Raw genomic sequence first — 24909 nt, 5'->3', positions numbered from 1 at the left:
GGAGGTAGAAAAGGATTGTGCAAGGGGCCTACCAGGAAGGGGACAGTGAGCAGACATAAAGTGAATGACTTAAAAAGTTACTACAACAACAAAAATAGTCTGTTCTAACTAGTGGTCAGTCCTTTCTTCAAGGTTAGAGAAATTGTCTCAACTACAAAGACATTTATTATGGAAATGTAGTAGTGAAACTTATTATAATTAAAGCAAAAAAAAGTTTTAGTTAAAATTTTGAATTGTCAGGGCTGGAGAGATGATGACTCAGCAGTTAAGAGCACTGACTACTCTTGCAGAGGTCCTGCGTTCAATTCCCAGCAACCACATGGTGGCTCACAACCATCTGTAATGGGGTCTGATNCCCTCTTCTGGGGTGTCTGAAGAGAGTGACAGTGTACTCACATACATAAAATAAATATTTTTTTTTAAATTTGTTTAAATTGTCTCATTTTCTCATCACTTCAGTTCTTATAAATTCATGTGGTGATGTCATTGGGAGAAATGATGTTAAAGGGAGGGGTGCGTCAAAAACCTTACCAAAAGTTCTCTAAATGCTTTTTGTTTGCCTTGACCATTTTCATTCTGTGACATTTTTGTGTGTATTTGACATTTTTTTCACTTACCTATTTTTTTTTTTGTGAAATATACAGTACCAGTAGCCCACTTATTTTAAAGCAGTGTTCCTAATTGAGTATTTTTTGTTTTACGTTGATTTACTTTGCATGTTTTGAGGGTGAGGTGGGGGGAGCATGAATGTCATGGATGTTAGAGGCATATCCATGGGAATCCTTTCAATATTTGGGTCCTGGGAACTGAACTCAGGTCATCAGGTTTGGTAGTGATGTCTCTTTACCCACTGAGCAATCTTGCTGGCCCATGAATCTGTCTTGATTTTAAAATAGGCTAATTTTAAACTTGCATGTCCTCCTTTTAATATATATAGTACAGACTTAAATTTTGCCATTTTTCTTCAAAGTAAGGTATGACTGATATCATCTGATGCAGATCTCAAGTAGCTCAGTTGCCCTGTATATTTCTTTGAGTGAGCCTGACAACTCAACTCATTGATACTTTCAGTCTTAATGCTGCTTAGACTAGATCCTCACTAAAGTTCAGTTGAAGATTGCTCATTACTCTTTAGCGGTAGCCTTAGCTTGGCTTTCTGATGTGTCTTTCATATTTAACACAGAAAAGAGGAAACTGAGACTAAATGATATTTGTTTATTATTGGTTGAAAATGAAAAACACCATGTAACTTATTTACAGTCGGAAGGCAGATAAACGTAGCAGTCTACTGAGAGGAGTCTAAGGTTGCCTTGTCAGTACCCTCTGGGGTGCACCATCATTTGTGCTCACTTCTACCCGTAACCAAAAACAAAACAAATATACTGCTGATGGTTTGTTTTGTTTTGGGGGTTTTTGTTTGTTTGGGGGGTTTTGTTTGTTTCCTATTATTTTGAAGAGTTTTCTTGTCTGAGTATATGAATTGAACCTAGGGCCTGACACCTCTGAGACAAGTAGTCTACCATGGAACAATAGTCTCAACCTCTAAACAGTGCCCCCCCCCTTTTTTTTCCACATCCAGTAGGGAAATTTTGACTATCAAGGAACATCAGACAAAATGACATGTAAACTGTTCTTTGGGAAAGTGCTTCTTTAAATGGGTGAAGGCATTTGATCTTTCCAGTAGATTCTGTGTGCTTCAGAATCCTACAACTATAAGAAGCAAAGCAGATCATTCTGTAAATTTGATTAGAAATTGAGATTAGATACTTCTATTATGCAAGAGTAATGACAAAAATCACAAACATTCCCTTGCATAAGAGGAAATAGGAAGTTGTAGTTTGCAAAATTTATCTAGAACAGGCCACACATTCTTTTGGTTTAAAATTGTAGGAATCACTACAGTGTAAGGCAGAGTGGAATTTAATTATATGTGGCAATTTAGTTGCAAGGATTCCATTTTTCTAGTCACTGTAGAAAAGATCTACTTGGGAAATATATTGGCATGTCCTTCCCCTTGGCTTTTTGTGGTTCAACTGTCTCTGAAAACTAACAGTTGACTGTCTCAGGTGCTTCCCATAATGCAGAACACAATAAAAATTGTTGAAATTATGGATACTTTTTCAAATTTAGCATTTCTTCCAAGTAAGTCAGCACTTGAACTCAGACAAACTGAAACCCTTGAACTTGTTTGAAGCTGGTTTGAAGCTAGCCTTTAACCACAAGACTAAGCCTGTATTCCCTCCCTACACGTCTACCATGGGGCAACAGTCTCAACCTCCTTTCAGCCAATGCTCAAGCCTTCCTCAAATAAGACCAAGGAAGGCACTGAGGAGTCTTTGGCATAGTTCTTCAACTGAAGCCCTCTACCCTATTCATTGACAAGAGCTAAGCAAGGCCTACTGGCTTGTTGCCTCTAAATACTGTTCGCAAATTAGGCTGTGAAAATGAAGGAGTTGAAATTCATTTGAGACCAATTATATATTTGGTTGTCACCTTTTGCTGTTGTGTAGTTTTGTTTTGTTCCAACATGGAGATTGTCTTGGGGTGTGTGAAGCCTCAGACTCAGCTGAAGTAACTTGTGATGCACCTGCCACTACACAAGCTGCCATCGGGTGAATGTGGAAAATAAGCTGTAAAAGTATTTTCACAACAAAAGAGCTTGCTGCTGGGTTTTGGTTTGTTTGTGTCAGTGAGTCACAGCAATCTTCCTTTGAAAGAGAATTATAAATGAAAGAGACTTGACTACAGCTCTGTTTTTAATTCAATTGAACAGTCGTTAAAAAGGCTGACTCTAGATACTTTAATTAGACTTGTGACTGAACATCTGTCAAAAACAACATTCTGAACCCCAAAACTTGAACATGCATTAATTTAATAATAGCTGAGTCTTTTTTACAGGTATCATACTAGCTGCCATTTTGAAACTACCAATCACCTTATACCTTTAGTTTTTTAAGCTGAGAACCAAAGCACTATTACAAAAGCGTTGTAAGCATTTAAGCTTACTTAATAAGTTTATAAATGTAATGATAGCCTTTGAATGAGGCTTGCTATATTTTGGTTTTGGTATTGGATCTCTATGGATTTTGAAATCAAAGTGGAAACTTCCTGTGGTCTCTGGATAAAAAGTTTTAACTGCTTCATTTCAGCACTTAACCACACCTGTCAAGAACCTTTCAGTTTGAGTCTGAAACAGTAGCAAAATAAACTATTAACAGCATGTTCAATGTTCATGTGTGTAAACAAAATGTTACAAAATAGATGTCTGATTTATCACAGTTAATGGTATGGCAGAATTCATTATTCTTGAGGAAGAAATTAAACCTCATCTACTCCCTCATATATGATCTCAATAACAAACTAAAATAGCCAACAAAGTTCAGCCTGATGAACCAATTAGGCTTCCTTACAGAGCTTGGATGACTCCAAAGCAACTGCACTGGGAAGGCTTTGCCAGTCTAAATGATGGTCCGTCACTACATAGACACAGATCCTTTCCAAGTAAACTGCACCCACCCAATGCTCTAGTACTTTAAGGCATGTGTATTTAGCGCAGAATTGCACCCAAATTGCTGCAATAGCAGGCCTTGAGTCCATCTCCCCCCATTTCTTCATGAAGGGATGTCAACTGCAAGCATGACTGTGATGGTCTTTCACAAGCAGGCACAGATGATCTAAGGAATATGGCAGTTCTTTTGCCCAGAGGATAGAATTCAACAATGGCTGTAATTTAGAATGTAAATATAAATATAATCTATAAATATAACATCTGTTATATAGATGTTGAAACCAAATAGATGTTGAACCAAATTCTGTCTTTTCAGATAACTTGGAATATTTGCTTCAGAAATCTCAGAAAAACCAAGGCATACACTAAAAATGCTTCTACACAAGAAAGTTAAAAATCCTACTTGGCATTGTCTTTTGGGGGCTATACATATATTGATTTCTAAAAGCAATAAGGACTTAAGGTAACTTTCATGACTCCAGCTAGTTTTCTCTGCTTCATTTAATGCTCACCATGCCAAAGGTACTGAGTTTATACCATAGTTAGGGTTTCATGAATAGCCCTGTTCATACACACACACACACACACACACACACTCCCCAAGTGAAGTGTCATTAATGAGTATATGCACCCAGGACCCCACCATGCACCTCTTAACTCAGAACAAAAGATTATACATAAAAAGATTATTTCCATGTGTATTTAATGCAGTGAATATGTAGTCAGCATTACTATTGAATTAAACATCTGAAATCTTACACAATGAAATAAACAAAATCAGTCATCTGTTAATGGTTGCATCCACTAGGTATATCTGAGGTTATAGAATGTCAGGCTTATAGACATTTAAATAGACATTGTCTGCACAGAACATAATAAATCTCACAGGTATGATCAGAATTTATACCAAACTAATGATCTCATCAATAAACTAGGTATTACATCAGCTTCATAAAGTATGTTTTTGCAACAAACAGTGATGGAATGCAGATGCACACATGTCATTTTAAACATGATACACAAGAGCATATTGAGGTCAAAGTCTTTCTGTAGAAAGGGAATTTAGTTGACATTCTTCCAAGCATAGTGTATAAACATCAAAATAGTTTTATTGTAAGAAATAGTATTTAACAACATATTTCTAAAATAAAAATACTTTAAAAAATCAGCTCTGATGAGATTTAAAGAATCTTTAAAGTGAAATATATATTTCTGCTTTTCTACATTTTCCAGCACAATCCCCACCTTTACCTCACCCCACCTGTTTATTAATAGTAATTAATAAAATAGTGCAAAACATTGTATGCAGCAATTTCCATTGAGTCTGATTCCTCTAACGAGTCAGTGAAGACACTCTCACCAGCCAGATGATCTCTGCAGAGGTAGTTCCCTTGGTAGACCCTGGCGTTAGCTTTAGGAATGCAATTTGAAGTATAGTGTGGTTAGTGAAGCCTTTTTAATGGAAACTGCCTTACAAGCAGGTTATTTTACAAAACAGGTTTTTATGCGTTATCAATGACCTTCATAAGTGGTGTAATGAAAACACTGGCCTTTTTAACTTAGCCAGCTGCATTCTCCTCTCCATTAAAACTCACTAATGAAAAAACTCATATTATGCATTGAAATATACCAGTAGAGGACACTTAAATAATACATTTTTTTTAATGCACAAGAGCATAATTTGACACCAAATGCGGTAGGGATTTCTTTTGCTAGTATTTTTTTTTTCTTGACAATTGGCTTGATAATTTGCTAAACACAGCGGTATATATAAAATCCTAATAATCATTTATAAACCTGGCAGTATTTATTTAATATAGTTCTGAAGAGACTTTAAGATTTTAGATGGAATGATAGAAGGCTTAAAAGTCTTATTCATAGACTCTCAGATTCTCTTAAGGGATTATGTGTGTATGCAGACAGGAAAAGATATGAATGTACCTGTAGCTTAAAATCAGCCTTAGCCATACATAATTTATTTACACAGGAGTGGAAGTCATGATGTATGTTAAGTTGAAGTGAAACATTTCCATTATTCAAGCTTTGGGGTTTCCCCCGTTTGACTGTATAAACAGAAAAAAAGCACTAATGAATTACTTTTCAGATAAGAAATAGTTGCATTACAAAAAAACCTAAAGATCAATCGGCATTTACGTTTTATGGAAAGTTAACCAGAGCATAATTGAGCATTTTATCTAATATTCTGGTTCTTTCTCTTGTGATTGGAAAAATGTATATCTTCCAGTTTTATAACCATTATTTTATTTCACTTTGTTATATTATCTATAGCTAACAAGGCTTCCACACTCCACTAGCTAAAATCCCTTATCAAATTGAGTCTGTATACAGTAGAAGTATATTTTCAAAGACGTATGCCTTTTGTACACTATTTACAAATGTTCTCGACCATGATTTTAAAAAAAAGGCGGGGGGGGGGGATAAATAAAAAGCAGAAAGAGAGGAAGTGCTGCGGAGGCTGACGAGTTTTTCTTTTATCTTCCCAAACATGCTGCTTTCCTCGGAGCTGGCTAGCCAAGGTTGTTTTTCTTCCTTTTATATGGGCTATGAGAATGATCTGGTTTCAGTTCTTGGTATTGCACCTGTTTAAACAGTTCAGAAAAAGACCAGTCAGGTGGCCACTTCCTGGCAAAAGAAAGAAAAGCTAAGGAATGAGAGACGCTTCGGGGCTGGGGAGAGGGCTGCTCCAGAAGCCAAGTGGGAGCTCCAGCTGATGCTGATAACAACACAGGGCTAGAGCTAAAGTCAGAAGGGAAATGCTGCCAGAAATGGCTGGAAGCCCAGTGCAAACTTTGCTAACGAACTATGACTTTTACTGACATAATACAATGAAAGAAAATCTATATTTTTGAAGAGCTGAATAATGGTTCTTTACAGGCATTTTAATTGTTGTTGTTGTTTGTTTATTAAATAGTCTTAATTCTCAGCTAACCCAGAGATTTGAAACATATGGGTCGTGATCATTTTGGGGGATCTAATAGCCCTTTCACACACGTCAGATATCCTGCATATCAGACATTTATCTTAGAATTCATAATAGTGGTAAAATTAGTTACAAGATAGCAACAAGATAACTTTTATGGTTGGGGGTCCATCACAACATGAGGACCATTTTTGTATATGAAATGAAAACTCAATGAAACTAATGTAAATTGCTATCACTAAAACCTGTCCTCAAGACTGTGATTAAAACGTTTCTTATTTCACTTTGAAACAATTCATTTAGTACATATTAACCTCAAAGTATTTCAAACAATTTGTGAAATATAATATTTCAAATGTAGATGTTTCTCCCTCATTTAAAATATAAACATTCATCTTTAAAATTTATTAAATGCATGCAATATACACAAATAATTTAACCACCCATTTTGCTTCCATCATCTACATCTAAAATTCCTATTTCTTCTGCTTACATCTTCATGATGTCACTTCACAAACTCAGCTGGGCTTGGGTTGAGGTTCTCTTTGAAAGTCACAGGGGTTCCTTATGCGATGACTTTCAATCTCCTGTTTTCCATTGTTTATAGATTTTTTTCTGACTAATACCGTTGGTTAAAGTCTTGCCAAAATCTGCAGTGGGTTTTATTAACTTTACCTGACTCTTCTATAACCTTTGACATTCAAAGAATTTAAAAAGTAAAACCCAGAGCCACACTGCACTCAGGAAATAACATTAGTGAGCCATACATACCACTTGTACATCTGAAGGAACTCTGGAAAGGAAGTCAAGTAGTTCATTGTTATCAATTGCATATGGACTCCGAAGCTTTTTTGTAAATTTATTAATTCCTAAAAAAGCGACATTTCAAACATTGTTGAGTTCATTATTGAGTGTGGAGTTAGGCAAAGCACATTACTGGAGAAAGCATTACAGTGATTTGAGCATTAGCCATGTGCTACGCCTTACCCTTGACAGGACAGCCTAGTACACCACCTCCCTTCAACTTTCCCAGTTGAATGGCTGCTTTGCTGTTTGTCTTTACACTATATTGGCTTCTTCCCAATAGGTGAGAGTTGGGGAAAACAAATCGGGGTACCTAGATGGAAATAAGAGTGTCTTGCCTTGTCAGGCACTGGCAGAGCCTCTCTGGAGACAGCTATAACAGGCTTCTGTCAGCAAGCACTTGTTGGCATCCACAATAGTGTCTGGGTTTGGTAACTGTATAATGGGAGGATCCCCAGGTGGGACCATCACTGGATGGTCTTTCTTTAATCTCTGCTCCAAACATTGTCTCTGTATCTCCTCCCATGGGTATATTGATCCCCCTTCTAAGAAGGACTGAAGTATCCACACTGTGGTCTTCTTCTTGAAGTGAATGCACACAGCCATCCATTGGACTGAGCACAGTGACTCCAATGGAGGAGCTAGAGAAAGGACCAATGGAGGTGAAGGGGTCTGCACTCCATAGGAAGAACAACAATATGAACCAACCAATATCCCGAGAGTTCCCAGGGACTAAACCACCAACCAAAGAGTACACATGGAGGGACCCATGGCTCCAGCTGCATATGTAGCAGAAGTTGGCCTTATGGGACATCAATGAGAGAAGAGGCCCTTGGTCTTGTAAAGGGCCCCAGTGTAGGAGAATGCCAGGACAGGGAAGCACGGAAGAGTGGGTTAGTGAGCGGGGGAGGGGTATGGGATAAAGGGATTTTCGGAGGGGAAATGAGGAAAGGGGATAAAATTTAAAATGTAAATAAAGTAATAAAAAATAAAATAAAGTATGAAGTATGTAGTGGCTATTCCTGGTTGTCAACTTGACAATATTTGGAATGAACTACAATCCAGAATTGGAAGTCTCACCAGTGACCCTAATCTGGAGGCTGGAAGATAGAAGTTTCTGATCTGGATCTTGGTATGGAGATCTTGAGAGACAGTGGTGATTGAATCCAGGAGATTAAGACAGGGAGATCTCTGAGTTCAAGGTCATCTGGGATTAAAGGTGTGGTGGCACACACCTTTAATCTGGGCTACACCTTCTGCTGGAGACCATATAAGGACACTGGAAGAAGGGAGTCTCTCTCTCTCTCTCTCTCTCTCTCTCTCTCTCTCTCACTCTTTTGCCTACTTTCTGTGTGGGACTGAGCAACTGCTAGTTTCTTGGGCTTCCATTCACAGCTACTACTGAACCATTGTTGGGAGTTGGACTGCAGACTGTAAGTCATCAATAAATTCCTTTACTATACAGAGACTATCCGTAAGTTCTGTGACTCTAGAGAACCCTGACTAATACAAAGTAGAACTAAGGAGAGCTAAACAACTTCATTATTATTCCATTTTCAATACCTAATTAAATCAGGAGAAAAAAACAAAACAAAACAGTGCAAGTTACAAAGGCTTACAATGTTATTGATATACATAGCTTTGCCAAAGGACTGTATAACAGATATTTCTTTCAAGACTTTAAGAACATTTATAAAAGTTGACATATACTGGCCAAAAAAGCAAGTCTCAACTATTGTTAAAAGGTTAATGTAGCTATTCAGTGTGCTTTCTAACCATAGTTTTTAAGAGAACAACAACAAAATACTTAAAGGGGCAGTGTTAAGCATCTGACTGTATAAGTCAAAGATTGGAATAAAATCTGGGCATCACATTGCTTCTTACTGCCAAAGCTTGGAGGCTGTCCTAGTTAGCCCTAACGGTCAGGTTAATGGAGCCTAAAGCCATCTGGGAATGAAAGCCCAGCTGAGGGACTGGGGATATTTGTGACAAATTGTCTTTATTGTTAGTTGACTAGGAAGGCTACCATTCTGTAGGCAGGTGGTCCTAGGCGACCGGAGAAAGGGAACTAAACAAGAGCTTGAGAGTGAGCTAGCAAGTAGTGTGGTTTCTGCTTACTTTCTTGTTTGTGTGCCTGCCTTGAGTTCCCTCAGTGTTGAACTGTCACTTATAGTGTAAGCCAAATAAATAATTTTGTCCCCTAATTTAAAAAAAAAAAAAAAAAAGCGTGTCTTGCCTTACCAGATTCTCAGTGTTAAAGTCCCTCGATTGGCTTTCATGCTCTAGCCAGGATGAGATTGTTAGGTAATTTATTGATTTCCTCTTTTCCAAAGGTATGTATTTTAAGGGGAGAAGTGCTGCTGTTATAACGCAATCTAAATTTTTATAAGTCACATGACTATGATGATGCTTGGTTATTGTTTGTGTTGAAATGAAAAATATTGCCATAAATTTTGGGGGAAAATTTTTCAGGTTTGCATGAAATCAACACACCGTGGAAACAGGAAGAAACTGGGACATCTTAGCTCTCAATGTGTTTCTACAGAATGAACTTCTGTCATTTTGGCAGTCTCTTTCCAGTCATGTGACACTGGTGGCCTGGGTTTCTTGTTAACATTTCAACAATTACCTAACACTAAAGAAATAGTTCTTGTATGTTTTCATTTGATGAGACAAGGCCCAAACACATTCTGTAACATTATTTTTAAGACAGCTCGCCATTGTAGTCAGAGGCTATACAGGTTACATAGCAAGATGTCTGCCTTCAGTTTCAGAGAAGCAAAGGAAGGTCAGTTGGGGGAGGCATTCTTCACCACATGGCAATAAAGATAGTTCTGCAAGTCTGACCTTAGATACCTATGGTTATTCTCTGCCTGAAAGTCACCAATTAAACCAGATCTGCATTCAATGTCAGAGAAATGAATGAAACATTAGGGTTCAATAGACTAGAAAACAAGAATATGCTTTTAATAAATCCTTTAAATAGGAAAAGTAATAATTGTATTTCTGTAAATGGTAGAAATTAGGAGAGGAAAAATATAATCACTACTTTCTCTGCCCTGGAGCCTGGAAGTAATACCAGTAATTATAAAGACTACCAGGCTCCACCCAAGAGGAAAGTGTACTGTATACCCAAAGGAGAAAGAGAACAGGAATTCATTATTATTATTATTATTATTATTATTATTATTATTTATTTTATTTAAGAATGTGTGTGAGAGAGTGTATATGTGTGCAGCATGGGCCTTTAGAGGTCAAACTAGAGACTTGGGTCCTTTGGGACTGGAGTCATAGGCAATTGTGATCCACTGTGTGGGTGCTGGGAACCAAAACAAAATCAGTAAGTGCTCTTAACTGCCAAGCCATCTTTCCAGCCCCTAAACCAGGAATCTTCAAACTAGATGGAGACTATTGGTCTCAACTCACTTTCCTCTAATTTATCCCTTTAAACAATTGTGGGTCAAAGAAGAAAAATAAAAAGTCTTCACACGGTCCTGTTATTTATAATATAAGCATGTTTTTAATGTTAAGGCCCATGTTTAGTCTTTGTAATTTTTTTTAAGTTTAGCAGTCTTTGATTCATATGTATATTGATGGGGAGCAAATAGAAAATATTCCTATATGGTGGCGAATCATAAGGGCTGAAGAGTGGGTTTTCTAAACCAAAAATTTCATCAAGAAAGAAAAAAGAAAAGTAAAATTTCATTTCAGTTCTACAGAATTATGACACTGAGCACCTTGTGAGTGAGTTCTACGGTCAAAGGGACTGTTGGAAGCATGCAGCCAAGTTACATAACTATTCAGAGGAAATCCATTTAAAGCAGACTTTTCTGAAAGCTTTCTTACTCAGCAGGCTTTTGTTGTTGTTCCTAAGGAGCCTATAAATGCAAGTCTTTTCCTGCGTTCCAAAAGTGACATTTTAAACAGGCAGCTAGTAACTTGCTTACAGATAACTTCCACAAGATAAATACCACAGCCAAAAGTACATTGTCCTAAACACACCATTTGGTTTAAAGTGCCTCTGTTGGCATTTAAGTGGTGAAAATAAGTCAGACAGATCTAGATATCTCGACAAAGTTACACTTTGATATATGAAAAATCTTTACCAGTACATGTTTATAGCATGATGGCAGCTGTGGTGACAGATAAGAAAATGGCATTTTCCAGGTGGACCTAAATCTTTATGCTGCTGTGATTTTTAACTGACTGTCTCTTTTCATCATGGAGTACCTACATGACCATAAATATTCCAAACTACTGATGATATAATTCACCTCTTAAAAACAGTTTGTTCTTAGCTGCTAAACAGATGTCTGTGGTTGTTGTTTAAAAGCTTTACTTACCCCAAACAAGAACAATGTATCTCAGTGGGATGAAGTACAGAATGGCCGTGAACACACAGAGGGCTACAATGGCCAGCCAGCTTAAGAAGGGGACAGTCCAGTTGAAAGTACTGAAGGGAAAAGGAAGAAATCAGTAATATAAACACTTCACACTTCTAGACAATGGCGAAAAGAAATGTGGTCTGGACTAACAGTCAGAGGACACAGGGTAGTCATACATAGCCTATCCAGGGAAACGGTCTTGCCAGTAGCTTCACCAGGTTGTCCCAGGGATTTCAGTCTAAAGCAATTACACAGCTTGTCTACCTTCCTATATAGTAAAAAGTATTTTTTCTCTTACTAAAACTAGTATTTGTGCCTTGTTAATGTTTATATGATAGAATGTTTCAGGGCCCACCATTCATCCTCTTAAAAGTCCATATTCCCATGTGAGAGTAATATGCTTACAGTAATTGTCTGTAGGTACAACTCTTTCTTTTTTATTGGATATTTTCTTTATTTACATTTCAAATGTTATCCCCTTTTCTGGTTTCCCCTCTGAAAACCCCCTATGCCCTCCCCCCAAACATCCCTCACCACACCAACTCATCAACTCCAGCTTCCTGGCTCTGGCATTCCCCTACACCAGGGCATAGAACCTTCACAGGACCAAGGACCTCTCCTCCCATTGATGTCCGACTAGGCCATACTCTGCTACATATGCAGCTGGACCCATGAGTCCCACTATGTGTGCTCTTGGTTGGTGGTTTACTCCCTGGGAGATCTGGGGTTACTGGGTAGTTCAAATTGTTGTTCCTCTTATGGGACTGCAAACCCCTGCAGCTCCTTGGGTACTTTCTCTAGCTCCTTCATTGGGGATCTTATGCTCAGTCTAGTGGATGTCTGTGAGCATCCACCTCTGTATTGTGAGTCACAGGCAGAGCCTCTCAGGAGAGAGCTTTATCAGGCTCCTGTCAGGAAGCACTTGGCATCCACAACAGTGTCTGGGTTTGGTGACTGTATATGGGATGGATCCCCAGGTGAGTCAGTCTCTAGATGGTCATTTCTTCAGTCTCTACTCCACAGTTTGTCTCTGTAACTCCTTCCATGGGTGTTTTGTTCCCCTTCTAAGATGGATAGAAGTATCCACACTCTGGTCTTCCTTATTGAGTTTCATGTGGTTTGTGAATTGTATCTTGGGTATTCAGAGCTTCTGGGCTTCTGGGCTAATTAATATCCACTTATCAATGAGTGCATATCATGTGTGTTCTTTTGTGATTGGGTTACCTCACTCAGGGTGATATACTCCAGATCCATCCATTTGCCTAGGAATTTCATAAATTCATTGTTTTTAGTAGCTGAGTAGTACTCCACTGTGTAAATGTACCACATTTACTGTATCCATTCCTCTGTTGAGAGACATCTGGGTACAACTCTTAAGAACATTGTGTGATACTTGAATTTTACAATTCTTTTTAGGAAGACTCACTTTCTATTCAGCTTTGTTTCAAATGGAGCAGAAAATCAGCATTAGTTGGTTGGCTTTATGAAATTTTGTTTGCTATCATTGTCCTTGCTTAGAAAATATATGGGTGATTAAGAAACAAAGCCAGTGCTCCCCGCTCTACTCCTCATGCTTTTAGCACAGGTCTATGTGAATTTATGGGATAAGCTATGACAAAGGAGTCCAAACTGGAAGCGATGATAGCAGGACAGAGCTGATGTGCCTTCACTGTCACCATGCTCCTGCTGACTGATAGCAGAACGTATAAGACAATATTGGCTATATGATGGTGACAGAAACAGACTCTGGATTTACAAGAACTGATTTGTCATATTGACTCATTGTGTGGCCCCAACAAGTTAATAAAGAGAGTGAAAAGGTAGCAGATTCTGTTGTAGATGAAGTGTTCATGTGTATCAACATACATGTGACATACACTCAGTAACAATGTGCCCCAAATTTATGGTTTCATGCTGTACTTTAGTGATAGGAAATGAGGCAAGGGAAGATTATTAAGAGAGCAGAGAGGCTGAAGGAGAAAAAAGGCTATGACTTAGTGTTTAGAATTCTGAGATAGTTGCATAGAGATACATTCAGAAGTATAAAGAACATGCTTTGTATAGTAAATATTGAAAATTCGAAACTGGTGGAAATTCATTGAATAAAAAAATACAAAATAAAATGCATTATCCTTTGCAACATGAACAAACCAGATGATGACTCAAAACTTTTGGTTTGAATAATTTATTCCTTTTAAATTCTGTGTCCAAGGATATAGGTCTGCGGAATACTATTGGTCATGAATAATAAACAAAGAATAGATATGAAACTCAGAAAGTACAGGCTTGTACTGATAAGATCAGCCTTTCTTAAAGAGTTATTAGAATTTTTATAGGCCAGTCATCAAATAGATGACTAGTGTGAGGCCATGGTACGTCTTAAGCTAACAGTCAGTTACCATCAATTCACTATTGTATTTTTTAAAAGGAAGTATTTCCTTCAGGAGGTGTGTTAGGAGCCAAACCTTCAGAATATATGTTAGGAGCTAAGCATGGTGGCTCACACCCGAGATTCCACACTCTTTTGTTGTCTCTCTGGATCAAATATTTCCTAAAACCCAATCTTGAATCAATCTGGTTGTCCTTGGAGTCACGCTTTTTAAAAAATTTGTTTTTGTTAAGACAGGCTCTCAATATGTAGCTCACAATAAACTGAAACTCATTCTTGAGATAGAGACTGAAGAATTAGAAGTCCTAGGTCATCCTTGGCTATATAGTAAGTTTAAGGCCAGCCTGATGTTAATGAGGCACATGAGATACACGAGAAACTCTCCCAAAAGGAAACAAACAAAATATGTTAGTAAATAAAATTATCTAAAATAAAACATGTAAGATTAAGAATATAAATGTTAGCTCGGCATGGTAACACATACCTTTAATCTTAGCATTGGGCAAACAGAAGTAAGTGATTTCTCTAAGTTCAAGGGTAGCCTGATCTACATAGTTCCAGGATAGCCAGGGCTATATGGTGAGACCCTGACTAAAACAAAACAAAACAATCTGTCTGTTTTCTTTCTTTTCTTTTTTTCTTCTGTGTGTGTGTGTGTGTGTGTGTGGTGTTCCACAATTGTACATTATATCTCAATGAAACTTATTTCTTCATCAAATGGTAGGTGTGGTGCTGCATGCCTTTCATCCCAGAACTTGGGGGATAGAGACAGACGGTTAACTGACTCCCAACCCAGCCAGAGCTACACAGTGAGTATTTGTCTCAACAGTGAAAACAAACACAAAAAACACATACACACACAAAGCAAAATCAACCTACCAAAGAAAACATAAATGGGCTCAGTGGTAAAGAACACTCTCAGCACCCACATGATGGGTCCCAACCATCTGCAGCTCCAGGCCCAGGGCCCTCCATGGACACATACATACATGAAAGCATAAAACTTACAATAAATAAATCTAAGAAAAATACCTTTAATTTAAAAGAATTCTTCTATAATTCAAAATTTCTATGATTTTTTTACTAAGTGATGAAGTTTGGATTATTTCTTGATGATAATTAAACTTGGTAAAAATATAATTAGACCTGTACAGTACAGTTATGATTATTACCTGAAATCTATTAGGTCAGATTGTTTTTCTACCATGACTTCATATGCTTTTTAAGAATAAAGTTAGTATGAAAAATTCATGATAAAATTAGGACAGTGTCATTTCTTCAAAGCTACAAGCACGATTTTTTTTCCAACAAATATGTTCCAAATTTCAGGTAGGAAATTGACAGAACTATCATAAAACCAAGGACTCAGAGAAACAAAATAAATTACAGCAAACCTTAACCTTAAGTCATCCAAGAGTGAGTGACTTGCGCCTAACAGAATGTGGCATGTCATTCTGAGAGGCAAAGCAATGTTCCCATAAAAGACCAGTCTTCCCATGCCAGTGCCACTTACTTCTTTATCCGTTCACCAAGGGAAGCCGCTTCATCTAGGATGTTCTGGACACTGACACAGACTTCCTGGATCGCATAGATTTTATTTATAAATCCTTTTTTTTCACCATCCTAAAATAAAATAAAAAAGAAAGTCGGAGTGAGTAACAGGTATATATTGATTCTTGCTTTATCCTGTGGACTCTCCCTCTCTTGCACTTTTAATGTTAAGTAAACCTCATCTCTATGTATACACACATGGATATTTGGAGCTCCTGAAAGTTTCAGAAAAAAAAAAAAAAAAGACACGAGGAACAACGTAGCAGATGGCTGCAAGTCAAGAAAGTTGAATTCTGTTTCCCTTACCCTGATGGACAGAAACATGGAGTATATGTAGGAAAGGGACAACTGTCAAAACTGACACAAGACTCATTTAGCAAACACAGCTTCTCTCATCTGCATCAACCTCCCTCTCTTTGAAACATAGTCTGATGTAGTCCGGGTTCTGTGGAATTTATTGTGTAGCTGAGCATGGATTTAAACCCTTGGTTCTATTCTAATTTCCTAAATATTAGGGCAAACAGGCATGTGCTATCCACACCACAAAGTTTTATGTAGTGCTGGAGATCAAACAGGTTTTAGGGCCAGGGAACCATGGGACAGGGGATCTGACCAGAGTAAAAGTAGGGTCAAGAAGTGTCCAAACCCCAGAATCTCATCCTGAGAACAGCAGATATATAGGATCACTTTACCCCACCCCACCAACCAACTCCCTTAACTCCCCAACCCTGTTCCACCCCGGGCCTGCATATCCTGGCCCATGCAGCCTGTGCCACTGAAAGGAGGTCATATAGCCTTGAAGCTAGGGTGGGTTTCTCCTTAAAAGGTTAGGTCCAGCAATATCTGAAATTCCTCCCTATGCATATGAGGGGCTCAGCACCCTGGCCCTGGCCAATGAAGATAATGTACACTTTCCCTGAGGACTCCCCACTGCTCCCCAAAGGTTTAAATAGCCTTTCTTCTTCCGATTAAGTAAGCTGTCTCACTGTGGGCTGTCTCCTGAGAGTCTGTTCTCTTTGGTGTTCACTGGCCACATGAAGTCACCCCCCCTCACTCTCCCTATCTGTATCCACTGGTTGTGACTTCAGGTGCTCATTCCATGACAGGTGGGGAAGCAAGCTGGCCTGGGAATGTCAGTGCATGCTGGGTAAGCACTCTAGTAATTAACTACAGCCCCACTCAAACCCAGTTTCTTGACAGCACCACTTAAAGACACCTTAGTTGGGTCTCTATATGTTTCCTTGGATATTTTGTTTGCTATTTTCCATTGAACCAAGGGCATTCTGAAGAACCCTACCACTGAACTATCTCTAGACTTGACCGAACAAATACTTCAATGGCATAAACTACTGGGCACAAACAAGAATCCTAGGAACAGAAACAACTGATTAAAAAAAATGACTAGTACTGAGATGCATTAGCTGGACACTCCTAGATCAGATTATCACCAATCTCCAAAATAACGATCAGATTGTCTACAGTAATATATAGTGGTAGACAAAATTCTAACACATCATTTTTTTGTACATACTTCAACTTGAATCTTGTAATCAAGCAATGCTTTTATACCAGGGAATGGGTGGGAGGGGATTTAGCATAACACGTCCTGTGCATGGTGTGAGCCCAGGGAAATGTGCATAGTTTTGTAATTTTAGACCCAGAAGAAGAAATAGTGGTGGCCTTTCACGATGGAATTCAGCTTAGTAGCCTACCATCAGACATTCGCCTGGCTTGTTTTGTGGAGACCATCCAACCCTGATTCCATGACTCCATTTCTCAATGCCAACTTGAATGTCTATAGAAATATAGATCCAATTTCATTACTTTAACTTCTTTTGAACACTTGTGTACTATGCCAGAGCACTTGAGACCTCATGTAGCAGTTAGTGCTTGCAGAAAGCAGCCAGGAAACTAGGATAATAATGTCATGTTGCACATTTACATACTGACTTTCATTTTAGAAGAGTTCAAACACTGCACTATGAATACTTGGCCAGATCTGATGTTCTGCCGTTCTGCCACCTAGAAACCAAGGATAAAGTAGATCACAGGTGCAAAGGCTTCTTCCAAGGACTTCATGGTTCTCTGGGACCAAGGCCATATAGACACATTTTATAACTGATCATAATTGTAGATACCAATCAGAGTTCTTATTTTAACTATAATTTCAGTAGAAGAAATTTTCTACATTAGTCATCTTATGCCAAAAAGATTGTCAAAAGAGATAGATGAGGGGTACTCAAAGCACCATGATATGGGAAGTAATTAGATTCCCAGAATTCTCCATTGTATTCGAAAGTCATACCTCACTGGCCCTGACACACTGATGCATTAATTTATTATATTTTCTTCCCCTCCATTTAACAAAACAAAACATTAATTTCACCCATGTAATCTTATGTAATTGTACATCTTAGATGAAGTAAATAAGCAGTGGCTCTTTCCAGCTGTTTTCAAAGCTGCAAAGTTGGCCTGACCCACACTGTTCCAGCTAAATTCTTTCATGTCATGTAGCAAAGTGCTCTAATAAACTATTTATTCTGTATGTAGAAAAAAACCCAAACCACAAACAAAAATAAAACCCTGCAAGACTGGAGTATGTGTCAGTGGTAGACTGCATGTTTATCATACACACATCCCTGGCTTCAATTTCCAGCACAAAAGAGAGAGAGATAAGCAGGTGAAAGTGCACTATTTGTGTAGCAAAATGTCCACTAGTACAGGACTCCTGTTCAAGATTATGTGCTGTTCTTTCATACTAACAGTAAATTATTTTGATATAACCTCAAGAAATTATGAAAACAGTACCATGTCTGCATTATAATGTAGAATATTGGAAAGGGGTGGATGTACAGATTTATTGCAAGTTCAACCAAATTCTTATGTTTGGAGTAGATAGAAAGGGAGAGAATTTGATAAACTATTTCTAAATTTGCTTGAAAGGCAAATATGTAACTCCGGTCAAGACATTTCTATGAAAGGAGAAAATAATAGGAAAACATTTTGTAGATCAAATATTTAATTAAAATAAGACATGGATATTGAAAGAATGTTGTATATACATCATGCTGGATGCATGCCTGCAATCCCAGCACTCAGGAAGTGGAGGCAGGATGACCAACAGTTCAAGGCCAGCCTGGGCTACATGAGATCCTGTCTCATGTAGATCCTATCACTTATTTATCTTAGGAGGGAGAATTCAATTCCTCTCCAAAACTCAATAGGGGAAGTCAGGGGGAGAAAGGGAATTTTTACTCATAGAATCCAAAACCCAGCCTTGAGGCCCATCGTACAGCTAAATTCTTCAGGAAGAAAGTGAAATCCAGATTTTCCATTCAAGGATAGGCAGTAAAGGCATGTTAGGAATAACCAGGATTAACCTGATCAACATGATGCAAAAAATACAGAATCCACAACATGATGTAACATTTAGATTATGAAAAAGGCAATTGTAAATAATTACTTTAAAAATTCAAATGGTGATATATACTTTTTAGATAAGATTCTTTAAAATCAGCTCATACAATTTTCTTTCTTTTCCTAGCACTTTGAGCCCACTGCCCCTCCTGTACCCTGCCGTCAGAAGACAAAATAAGATGGGCTTCCCTTAGGTTGGAAAAGTTTTTGGAAGCAAATGCATTGTGGTAAAATCTTTATTGCAAAATCTCTTTCATCAGGTTCTGTATTCCTTCACTGTGGTCTCCAGCCAATGAGGTAATTACTCTTCATATATAGTATATGACCCAAAACTGCAATGGGTAATGGAATTGCTCTATGTTGCATTCCAATATTTCACACATTCCTCCTAATGTTCAATACTTTATTAGTAGGGAATAAATTGGTACATTTCTTTTAGTGTCATTTTTGCTTTCTTTTATATGCCAGTTTAGATGAAAGAAATGCCACAGAGTAGTTAATCATCCAAGGCTCAGTAGTGACATTGGTTTAAAGAATGATTAATATTTCTTTCCAACCTGTAAAAAAATGATACCTGTAGTAAACACTAAACCTGCCAGAAGAGAAAGTGGGGAATACTCTTGAAAGCATTGGCACAGGAGACAACTTCCTGAAGAGAACACCAATTGATTATGTAGGCATTAAGATCAACAATTAATAAATGGAGCCTCATGAAACTGAAAAGCTCTGTAAGGCAAAGGACACCATCAAAAGTACAGAATGGCAGCCTACAACATGGGGGTTTTACCAGCTCCACATCTAGCAGAGGGCTGATATCCAAAATATATTTTTAAAAAACTCAAAAAAGTAGACATTGATAAACCAAATTATCCAATTAAAAACTGATGCACAGACCTAAATAGAAAATTGTCAACAGAAGAACCTCAAATGGCCAAGAAACACTTAAAGAAATGATCAACATCCTTATCTATCAAAGAAATTCAAATCAAAACAACTCTGAGATTTCATCTCATACCTGTCAAAATGGCTAAGATCAAAGACACAAGTGACAGCTCATGCTGGCAAGGATGTGAAGCAAGGGAAACACTCCTCTATTGCTGGTGGGAGCACAACTTGTATAGACATTTTAGAAAGCAACATGGCAACTTCTCAGAAAATTGGATATAAATCTCTCTTAAGACCCAGCTATACCACTTTTGAGCATATACCCAAAGGATGCTCCATCATACCACAAGAACATTTGCTCAACTATGTTCAAAGCAGCTTTATTCATAAAAGCCAGAAACTGGAAACAATTTAGCTGTCCCTCAAGAAAATTAGGTAAAGAAAATATGATATATTCACACAATAGGGTATTAATCAGCTATTAAAAACAATGATATCATGAAGTTTGCTAGTAAATGGATGGATCTAGAAAAGATCATTGTGATGCAAGTAACCCAAACTCAGAAAGATAAACAAGGTATGTACTCACTTATAAATGGATATTAGCTATAAATTAAAGGATAATCATGCTACAATCCACAGCCCCCCCAAAAGCTAAGTAACCAGAAAGGTTCAAGGGGGGAACACAAAAATCTTACTGATAAGAGGAAAGAGAATGGACATCATGGAAAGGTAAGGAGAGGGAAGTAGATTAGGGTACGGATGAGAATAGGAGGTATCCGGTGTGAGGGGAGTGGAGGGAGAGAGTACTGGGAGAGACAACTGGGATGGTGGGGCATCTCTGGAGCAAGCTAGACACCCAAGGCAAAGGAAACTCCAAGAAATCAAAACCAGTGATTGTAGCTAAGACTCCTAGCAATGGATATGGAATCTGAACTGGCCATCTCCTGTAGCCAGGCAAGCTTGCCAGTGGAGGGATTGGGATACCAGCCCAGCCAGAAAACCTTTGACCTACAATTTTTCCTGCCTATAAGATGTGCTAGGGTAAAGGTAGCGCAGAAGTTGTGGAAGTGTCTAATCAATAACTGGCCCAGCTTGAGACCCATGCCATAAGAGGGATCCCACCCCTGACATTTCCCGAAGGGCCAGGAGCCAGAAGTTGTATAGCCCAGAGACCCATGAAAGAACAAAACACAAATGGAAAAACAAAGTCAATGAAATGNTTCCCAGTGATATTCTACTATACTCAGACCCATTGCCATCAAAGAGGCTTCACGCAGCAACTGATGGAAACATTAGCCAGAACTTGGGGAATCCTGACAAGAAGGGAATGAAGGATTGTAAGAGTCAGAAGGATCGAGGACACTAGAAGAAAACCTATAGAATCAGGTAACCTGGGTCCATAGGGACTCACAGAGACTAAGCTGCCAACCAGGGAGCCTCCATGGGCCTGGACTAGGCCCTTCACACATATGCTACAGTTGTATAGCTTGGTCTTGTGGGAGTCCGAAGAGTGGGAGCAGGAAATGTCTCTGACCCTGTTCCTGTCTTTTGCATCCTTCCCTCTTCCTCAGTTGACTTTTCTAGCCTTAGTAGAAGAGGTGGTGCATGTTCTCATCACAACTTGATATGCCATCCATGGATGTGACACTTTTCTGAAGAGAAATGGAGGAGGAGTGGATGGGACAGATTAGGAGAGAGACTGGGAGGAGAGGAAGGAGGAAAATCTACAATCAGGATACAAAATAAATAAAATTAAATTAAAACAATAAGAAAATGGCTATACCTTTAAATCAGAGAACATGATTTAAATTGCATTAACTATTTCTGATTCTATGTAATTTTTTATGTTTGTTTATCAGACCCATAAAATATCAATGACTATAAAACTTGAATCTTGATTCTCTCAGAAAATTAAAGAAATTCTTTCAAAAAAGGAACTACTTCTTAGCTTTAAGAATTTAGGAAAAACTGGAAGGCCAACCAAAGACTCAACAGGAGCATTTAAATATGTGGCAAATCACACTCATGAACCTGGCAAGCCTTGTTCTGGATGAGGACAGGAAGCCAACGTGACAAGTACCATGGGTGTGAACACTGGGTCTCACTCCTCATATTGAACTACAATTTGCTTCAGCCATTAATACATTTAGGGATCTGTCCACATGGTCATTGTTAACCTCGCTGATGTCACAGGATATAAATCTGGTGAACACCCACTGGTACTGTCCTCATCACAGCGAATGAAAATATTCCTAATATTATTGTTAAAACATTGATTGTACTTCACTTTCTAGATTTGAGAAAGTGTCTGTCTTGAACTGGAAGAGATGTTGATTTATTTATTTATTTTACCTTTCCAGAAAAAATATCTGTTCTTTTTTTTCTCTTATTCATTCCTTTGATACAAAGTAGCCTTATGCTTTCCAGCCCAGTTTGAAATAACACTGTTTTGCATTTGAACATGATATTACAGATTATTGTAAAGCAACAACTCAGACAAGAACACTACTTAAGCTGTGCAATATGAAGTGAACTTACAGATATCAGGCAGTGATGTAAGCTTTATGATGGAAGCTAGGAGGGAAAGAAAGAAAAAGGAAGGAAAAAAAAGGATAGTAACAGAATAAAAAGAAATAGGAAGGAGGGAAATCAAGAAGAGATTAAAGAGGAGGAAGAGAGACGGGAATCTTATGCTGGGTAGCAAACCTAACACAGAATTCCACCCCATACCAGGGAATGTGGTCAAACTGTTCTTTGAGGAAAGCAGGCAGATTCGAAATACCTTCTCAAAAAGCTGGCTATAATCAACTTTTTCTTCTCCTTTCAAGTTTTGCTCTATCACTGTGGCAAAAAGACATTGAAAAGGCTGACATTTGCCAAGACATAACTAGTTTGCCATAAAGGTCTTTAGACAAGCAAGGGTCTGGGAATTTGGAACGTGTTTTATGTTTTGTATAACCCATGCTCTATGCTAAGGACAGCTTGGTCCCTCACTTTCCACAGTTAATTCAGTAAGATGCCATTCAGTTCTGTACCTCTAACTTAAGGAAACTATATAGATAGGACATAAAGATTGGTTAGGGACACACAAAGAAGGGATAAAGTGCTTTTTCCCTGCCAACATCTCCTTCATTTTTAGATATAGAAAACCACGCTTCAGCCCAAAATCTAGAATGGTGAAATGTTCACAGAGAACAGCTTGGCAACTCAAAGTTCCTTGGCGAACGAATCTTAGTTAAGTGTTTTCCTCAGCTCCTACTACAGCAGTCTTACCAGGTTTCTTTGTGCCTGGATCTTTTCTTTCTATTTGTCTAAAAGCCAAGATGCGGGTTGAGACACTGAGGTGACCTAAGGCACAGTGAAGGTTAGGAGGGTGACTGGAGATGATTTTACATGACAGTACTTTTTTCTCCTTAAAAATAAAAAGTCAGTGGGCATTCTTCTGATTAGTGCTCAGGACCCTGCCCCTTAAAGTGTGTTCAATAGGCATTTTTTTCCCAAAGCCTCCCAAATATATCAGTTGTCAAAAAAAAAAATCTGTATTTCAGGAGCTTATGGAGAACAAATTAAATATGATACTCTCTATAAAGGTCCTAGCACAATCCTGCCAGAAATAAACCATCTGTAAATACTAGTGTTAGTAATACTATGAATTTAAAAATTAAATTAAAATTATTTTGTTTCTTTTTCATATGTTTAAAAAATTGAATTGCTATAGCAAATTCTTGGCTGCAGGGCTATTTCTGTATTTATTTATTTATTTACTTATGTATTTGTTTATTATTTTCCAGGTAACTTATTGTTTGCCTGAAGATGCCATGTCAGAAAATGATCTTTCAAATCAAAGACCCAGAAATAAATCCACACACCCATGGACACTTGATATTTGATGAAGAAGATAAAAACCATATAATGGTAAAGGAAGAACATCTTCAATAAATGGTGCTAGTCTAACTGGATGTCTGCATGTAGGGGATTGCAAATAGATCCATATTTATCACCTTGTACAAAGCCCAATTCCAAGTGGATCAAAGACCTCAATATTAAACTGGATATACTAAATCTAATAAAAGAGAAAGTGGGAAATAGCCTTTAATGAATTGGTAAAGAAGAAAACTTCCTGAACAGAACATCAATGACTCAGGCTCTAAGATCAAAAATTGATAAATGGAACCTCATGAAATTGAAAAGCTTCTATAAGGTAAAGGACAGTGTCAATAGAACAAAACTTCAATCTACAGATTGGGAAAAGATCTTCTACATTTGACAGTATCCAAAATAGATAAAGAACTCAAGAAGTTAGACAACAACAAACCAAATAACCCAATTAAAAATTGGGTACATAGCTAAACAGAGACTTCTCTGCAGAGGAATCTCAAATGACTGAGAAACTCTTAAAGACATGTCCAAAGTCCTTAGTCATCAGGGAAATGCAAATCAAAACAACACTGAGATTCTATCTTACAACCAATCAGAATGGCTAAGATCAAGAACTCAGGTGACAGCACATACTGGACAGGATGTAGAGAAAGGGAACACTCCTCCATTGCTGGTGGATTGCAAATTTGTATAACCACTCTGGAAATCAATTTGCCCCTGTACTGGGGCATATAAAGTTTGTAAGACCAAGGGGCCTCTCTTCCCAATGATGGCTGACTAGACCGTCTTCTGCTACATATGCAGCTAGAGACACAAGCTCTTGGGGTACTGGTTAGTTCATATTGTTGTTCCACCTATAGGGTTGCAGACCCCTTCAGCTCCTTGGGTATTTCTCTAGCTCCTCCATTTGGGGCCCAGTGTTCCATCCGATAGCTGACTGTGAGCATCCACTTCTGTGTTTGCCAGGCACTGGCATGGCCTCACAAAAGACAACTATATCAGGGTCCTTTCAGCAAAATCTTGCTGGCATATGCAATAGTGTCTGCATTTGGTGGCTGATTATGGGATGGACCCCCTGGTGGGGCAGTCTCTGGATGGTCCACCCTTTAGTCACAGCTCCAAACTTTGTCTCTTTAACTCCTTCCAT

The 24909-nt window shown here is 38.2% G+C and overlaps 1 protein-coding gene across 4 annotated transcripts in view; it reads right to left on the bottom strand.

Moving 5' to 3' along the window:
* Nucleotides 1–4022: 4022 nt before the first annotated feature.
* The window catches only part of Mctp1 (multiple C2 and transmembrane domain containing 1), a 595681-nt gene continuing 574794 nt past the window's right edge, over nucleotides 4023–24909 (bottom strand). For 2 of the 4 annotated variants that reach the window (XM_029544133.1, XM_029544132.1), the window contains 4 exons: nucleotides 15541–15650; nucleotides 11597–11706; nucleotides 7221–7318; nucleotides 4023–6108 (listed from right to left, as the gene is read on the bottom strand). In XM_029544133.1, the coding sequence (XP_029399993.1) occupies nucleotides 6037–6108; nucleotides 7221–7318; nucleotides 11597–11706; nucleotides 15541–15650 (390 nt within the window). In that variant the 3' untranslated portion in view covers nucleotides 4023–6036. The remainder of the gene's footprint in view (nucleotides 6109–7220; nucleotides 7319–11596; nucleotides 11707–15540; nucleotides 15651–24909) is intronic. The other 2 variants (XM_029544131.1, XM_021208516.2) reach the window with 2 other exon arrangements.

The sequence above is a fragment of the Mus pahari genome, chromosome 11, assembly GCF_900095145.1.
Source record: "Mus pahari chromosome 11, PAHARI_EIJ_v1.1, whole genome shotgun sequence".
NCBI lineage: Eukaryota > Metazoa > Chordata > Mammalia > Rodentia > Muridae > Mus > Mus pahari.
Note: the sequence above shows the minus strand (reverse complement) of the source record. Positions and strands in the feature narration are given on the sequence as shown.